The sequence below is a fragment of the Oryctolagus cuniculus genome, chromosome 6, assembly GCF_051225735.1.
Source record: "Oryctolagus cuniculus isolate XC-2025 breed Fujian yellow rabbit chromosome 6, ASM5122573v1, whole genome shotgun sequence".
NCBI lineage: Eukaryota > Metazoa > Chordata > Mammalia > Lagomorpha > Leporidae > Oryctolagus > Oryctolagus cuniculus.
Genome location: NC_142872.1, coordinates 17,076,635 through 17,083,082, shown reverse-complemented (window position 1 = coordinate 17,083,082; position 6,448 = coordinate 17,076,635). Strand labels below are relative to the sequence as shown.

The window sequence follows — 6,448 nt, the reverse complement described above, 5'->3', positions numbered from 1 at the left end:
TAAATTTATTTTGAAGGCACAGTAACATAGAGGGTGATCTTCATCCACTGGTTCACTTCCCAAATGGTCATAATGGCCACAGGTGGGCCACGCCCGAGTCAGGAGCCAGGAACGCCACCTGCGTCTGCCTGGTGGTACAGGGGCCTGAGCGCCTGAGCCGTCTTCTGTTGATTTCCCAGGTGCATGAGCAGGGAGCTGGGTTGCAAGCAGAGCAGATGGGACTCAAACCGGCACGCAAATGGGACGCTGTTGTCATTACAAGTGGCAGCTTAACCTGCTCGCCACAATGCTGGCCTCCGAGAGTTTACAAAGCGACACAACACAGTGTTGGCAGGAGGTTTTAACCAATGAGTATTTATTAAAAGCCATTGGTGCACCAGGCACAGTTGCTCCAGTAGGCTACCAAATACAAATGATGGAACCAACTCACTTATTAGCTTATCTGATTAAACAAAAGACATTTCATAGAAATGATTATAAAAATGCATTACTGATAGGAACAGGATATCTTTTGCACTTACAGATCTCATGGTACCCTAAATAATTAACAAAAACCAGCCAATCTGTATCGTAAAGTTAGCAAACCACCAGTTATTTCTTAATTTTCGCCAGCAAAGCAAGAAAACGTAACTATTGTTAAACTGAAATGGGTAAGTTTCAGCTTTAAATACCAACATCTTGTTTCCAAACTGCTTACCGCAGTCCATTTATAATATAAAAAATTCAGTGTCTGTCATTCTGTATTAAATCACTATTACCTCTTTTGGTTTACAGATTAGTTTTGGTTTCGTAGTGAGTTGCATTTAGTACTTTAGTCCAGTGCCTCATAGACCGCTGTCTCGAGGTGCGGTGAGAATCGCTGTAATTAAGTATCAGTTACAAAACATACAGAGGGTAGTTGTGTCTACTTTGCCTGGCATTCTTGCCAAAACTGAAGTGAGACATGACGATACACAGGTGAATTAAACAACAGGAAAACAGCAGAAAGAAAAGACAAAAGCAGATGCGACTTCGTGAAGCCACTCTGTCCACTTGGCGCCGTTGACTGCCTTTTTGGAGACTCACGGCTAATTCAAAGGATCACAGTGAGTTCGCTGGTGCGGTGTGAAGGCTGGTGGCGGAGAGGGTACGGGAGAGAGGCGGAGGGTGGCCGGGGAGTGGAGTGTTTGCTGACGCCATCCTGCTCACTGCTGAACTGCAACCCGTCCGGAACGGACCCCAGGAGCTGCCGGAGACCCCCCGAGGGGGATCTGTGTGCTCCGGGCAGCAGCAGCGGAGACTTCCTCCCGGGGTCAAGCTCGACGTTTATTGCACAAGAACCAAAATGTTCCCCCTCCCCCTTTCCTGAGCTGGAGCCCTCCGGGTGCAAACGAGTCTGGGTTCTCATCTGCTCGCGCCTCTGACCAGCAGGGAGCATCCGCCGGACGCTGGGGAGCACCTTGCGCAGGGGGAAACGTGAGGTATGACGTGGGCCCAGGCAACCTGCCTGCTCAGTCACCGTTCTCAAGCAGCTTCTGCAAGTTGTTCTGTATCTGAAGTCAGGAAAGAGCAGCGCTTTACTGTCACATACAGGGGAGACCACAGGGCTTTGGCTTTTGCTCCAGACTGCTCTACCTGGAATACAAAGCTACAGAGCGCTTAACACGTCAGTGAGGCAAATACGTGCTTTTTCAGGACCTGGAACGGTGACAGTCTACGAGAGTGAGAGATGGGAGTGAGGTGGAACTAAAAAAGGTCACACCAAGATGACAAATGACAGGAGAGGCCCAGAGCAATGATGGAAGAACAACTGGCAACCCCAGGTGTAACCCAAGTGCGTTTTATGTGAGAGACAATGGGAAACTTGAGTATTCCTGCTAGCCATTACACCCCATGCCTGGAAGATGGTGAATTCCTGATGTCCTTTCTCGGTAAAGCTTTGTTTCTTGGAAAATCAGTTACAGAGAGTAAGGAAGAGATACAGAAAGACATTTTCCACCTGTTGTTTTATTCCCCAGCTGGCCACAGTGGCCGGGCCTGGGCTGGGTCAAAGCTGGGAGCCAGGAGCTTTTTCTGGGTCTCCCACACAGGTGCACAGGCCCAAGCACTTCAACCATTTTCTGCTGCTTTCCCAGGCCATTAGCAGGGAGCTGGACTGGAACTGGAGCAGGTGGGACTTGAACTAGTGCCCATATGGGATGCCGGCCCTGCAGGCAGTGGGCCATGATGCTGGGTCCAAGATGGAGATTCCACAGAGGTAGGGACAGACTGGATGACAGTCTGGGGTTGGGCACTGCAAGTATTCTTAGTAAATATTTTTCAGTAAATGAACTTGGAACAAAGAATCCTCAGGCAGCAGTACTGTGATGGAAGCAGAGAAACAGAATGTAAACACTGGGCTCTTAGAGGACAGTCTGTTCCCCTGGGGTTCAGGGCAGGGGCTGGAATATGCATGCGCCAGTGCCTTGACACAGGCTCACCCCGGCCACACAGCACCAGCAAAGGCCACCTGCATGCGTGAGACCGAGGGCCCGGGAGCTGGACTAACATGACCAGTTACCAGGCAGCATGTGGCAGAGCAGCGAGAACAAAGAACTGACTCTGAAACCAGGCTCTCTCTACTACGTGAGGGAATTGAGGAAGTCCATGGGAAAAAATGGAACAGACAGATGACCTGATTTTGTTATGGTGCAAGGCAGTTTCTGAAATCCATGCGGTTCTTTCCCATGAACTTCTGGAAGACCACACACCACTGATGCCACTTCCAGTGCTGGGAGAATCACGGTGTAGTTTGTGACCCATCAAAGGCATCACTGTCTCCCCCCATGCTCCTCCTCGTCCATGGCTTCCTCACCTATCCCTCGGGGTCCAAGGATAAGTGGAAAAACAGGAATGTGGAAGGATAGAAAAGGAAAAGAAACAAGACTGATAACCAAAATGCAAAGTGCACGAAACATACCTGCAAAGACAAACAAAAAACAAACAAACTAAAAGGAGTGAGGTAGGCAACTCACAAAGGAAGCCCAAATGGCCATGAATATCTGAGATGAGCAACTGCAGTAGTCATCAGGAAAATACAAAAAGAACCAACACAGGACCTCGATCTACACCATCAGAGAGGGCAGTGAACAGAAACAGACACTGATCACGTGGCCCAGGCAGGGGTGATCTGGCGTTTCCACTTCTCTCCAGTGGAGGGGAACTGCTGGTACTGGATAGAGAGAGCCAGGCCACATGCCAGACGTCTCCACCCCGCCCAGCGGCCCTGTGTTCTTGCCCGATGACCTCTGGGGGAAGGCTAACCAAATAGATTCTGTGATTGCTCTGAGGGAGGCGTGAAACTTAAGAACCTCTTAGCATGTCAGCATGTGCATTTTGACCCCAAATCCAGTTTCACTGATTCTGGGGCTACAGGAGGTCTCCGTTGGTTCCACGGTGGCCCTCCCTGGCCTCGAAACCGGCCCCTGCCCTGCCCACTACAGGCTGGTTGCTGGCCTGCTGTGCACACGTCTTCCTGTTATCTGCTCCCTTAACTGCAGAGTGCGCCAGTCTGGCGGGGCCTGGCAGGAGAGTGGGAAGCAACACAGGCGTGCACCTGCTGCTAATGCAGACTAGGATTTATAGAGTTCACAGTGAACACCAAGTGAAAACACCGCTCCCCTGTGCAGGTCAGGATGGAAGCCAAACACGGGTAAGTGTTTCTTTACAGAAAAGAAAAACCCTCGGAATGCACCATTTAAAATTTCTTGGAGACACCTGCAAGGCAGAGGGCAACAAGTGCCAGGGAGCTCTTGTCTGCCACCTTCGCTCTCCAAACGTCTGCGAGCAGGAAACTCAAATCGAGCTCTGCCAAGTGGGTGACAAGGGCCCAACTACGGGAGCCATCACTGCCGCTTCCCAGGGAGCGCCTTAGCGGGGCAGCCAGACTCGGGAGCAGACCTGGGACTTGAACCCGGCTCCTCAGGAGCACTGAGTGTTTCAGAAGGGAAAAAGTGCTGGTGGTGCACCATCCCTCCTCCAGGCTGATCTGGATTCAAGAGAGAAAAACTGCCCAGTTTTCCGGGGGACACAGGGATTAGTAGGAATATCTGCTCTCACCTGGTATAGAACAGTGGTTGTGAGACACCTTTGCTCTGACAGCTTGAAATGCTAGATACCACCCAGAGGAGGGAATCGGGGACTCTCATCTGCACCTCATTCTTGTTCCCAAGTTCAGTGCAACTGTGACACTACAGAAAGCTACCAAATACCAGGCCTTTGCAGTAGGGGGTCTAACACAACACTTGATTCTTTTTTTTTTTTTTTTTTTTTTTTTGACAGGCAGAGTGGACAGTGAGAGAGAGACAGAGAGAAAGGTCTTCCTTTGCCGTTGGTTCACCCTCCAATGGCCGCCGCTGCAGCCGGCGCACCGTGCTGATCCGATGGCAGGAGCCAGGATCCAGGTGCTTTTCCTGGTCTCCCATGGGGTGCAGGGCCCAAGCACCTGGGCCATCCTCCACTGCACTCCCTGGCCATAGCAGAGAGCTGGCCTGGAAGAGGGGCAACAGGGACAGAATCCGGCGCCCCGAAGGGGACTAGAACCCGGTGTGCCGGCGCCGCAAGGTGGAGGATTAGCCTATTGAGCCACGGCACCGGCTCAACACTTGATTCTTGACTCTGAATCTCCCCTAGAAGACCAGCTTAGAAAACATAGCAGCGATCAGCGGGGAGGGGACGGCAGTGCTGAGGGGAGAAGACAGGAAGACCCCCTGACTCGGATGAACTCCGGGGCCTCTCTCGCCCCGCTCCTGCTGACTTGCAGCAGCGCACAAGCTGTGGACAGCTCTGCTCCAGCACTGCCCTGCTGCAGGGAGACACTGCCGAGGCCGGGGTACGTCATGGCCTTGCTGAATTGGGAGAAGCTCTCAAGCAGAGGTCGGCACGCACAGCCAGGCACTGAGACAGGCCTGGTGCACACTCCAGCTCTGCCCGAGTGCCTGGTGTCACCTTGAACAAGCCAATCTGAAGTGGATTCTTCCACTATCCTAGAAGAACAAGGCTGCCTCCCTCCCAGGGTTGCACCTACGATGGAGCATGGTACTAGATGGATCACGACAGTCAGTCTGGGTTGAGTTGGGGGTGCATTCTGTTGGGTGTGGCCTGGCCAGTGTTTCCAGTTGCTTGCCTACTGTGTCTCTACACTGAGTCTTGGTGTAAGTGCTCACTGACTGGCCTACTGTACAAATAAATAAGCAAGGAAGATTATCAAAAGGCCAGCCCAACCGTGAGTTCCAAGGCTGATGAAATGGAGACAGCAAATACTCTTCCCCATCTGTTCTACACACAGAGCGTGCAGTCTGGGTGTGGAACCTGGTGGACACGGCCCTGCTGGCCACCAGGGCCGGGAGAGACGTCACTCACCTTCTCTAGTTTCACTATGTTAGCTGAAAGCTCTTGGCAGAGGACTTCCACATTTAACTGGACTTGCGAGCCCAGGCCGGAGGGTGCTGTCTGCCTGTAAGAACAACGCGAAAAAATGACTGCGGCCAAGATGGAAGGAGGACGAACACCTCCCCACGTATCTGAACAGAAAACGAGATTCTAGCAGAACAGGGCGAGTGATGCCTGGGTTCACATCGGCGAGGCCCTGCCGTCACCCACAGCACAGGCGGGACGCGGAGAGGACCCAGGCCCTGCACGCTCGGCCGGAAGCCCCTGCAGCTACTTGTGCGGAACAGGCTGCCCTGGGCCTCAGCTTCCCAGCGAAACGCGGGGATCTTACTCAAGCACGTGGTTTCTGACCCCCTGCCGATCTCTCCATCAGCACCCAGCACCAGTGCAGGGATTCCTGCTGGTCCCAATCACCCAAGTATTTTATTTTATTTTATTTTATTTTATTTTTTTTTGTGAGAGGAGCCATTTACAGGAGAACTGTTAGGAAGCTGAGGAAGGGAGAGGGTTGCAGTTCCTTCTTAGCAGCTTGGCACACATACGTAACTGCCTTGGTCATATGTGAATAGTTTGTCCACACGTGCAACACAGCACATAGGGACAACGCACTCACGTTATGTCAGGCATGAGCACAGGAAGTCATGCACACATGACTTAGGGACACACATGAGTTATATGAAAACGGTAATTATTTAAAAAATACTTATTGGAGGAGCAGAGACGTAGAGAGAACCCAGTTCCATCTGCCAGTTTCTTCTCCATGTGGATCTAACAGGACTGGGCGAGGCAGAAGCCAGGTCTCAGGTGGCTGGTGGAGACTCAACTACTTTAACCACCACCTCCTGCCTGCGAGAGTGCACATGTGCCCGAAGCTGGAATGGGGAGCGGAGCTGGGACTTGAACCCAGTACTCGAGTAGGGGATGGGAGCATGTTAGGTGCCATGCCAAATGCTCACCCCCACTTCTACGTTTAACACAGGCTAAAAGTGTGCTTTCTTTTTTCTTTTTCTTTTCTTTTCTTTTTTTTTTTTTTTTTTTT

General features: G+C 51.7%; 1 protein-coding gene across 6 annotated transcripts in view; it reads right to left on the bottom strand.

Moving 5' to 3' along the window:
- Nucleotides 1-327: 327 nt before the first annotated feature.
- GRAMD2B (GRAM domain containing 2B) overlaps nucleotides 328-6,448 on the bottom strand; it is a 112,487-nt gene continuing 106,366 nt past the window's right edge. For 3 of the 6 annotated variants that reach the window (XM_089334901.1, XM_017341017.4, XM_089334902.1), the window contains 2 exons: nucleotides 5,380-5,473; nucleotides 328-1,627 (listed from right to left, as the gene is read on the bottom strand). In XM_089334901.1, the coding sequence (XP_089191027.1) occupies nucleotides 1,073-1,627; nucleotides 5,380-5,473 (649 nt within the window). In that variant the 3' untranslated portion in view covers nucleotides 328-1,072. The remainder of the gene's footprint in view (nucleotides 1,628-5,379; nucleotides 5,474-6,448) is intronic. The other 3 variants (XM_002710167.6, XM_070076065.2, XM_070076066.2) reach the window with 1 other exon arrangement.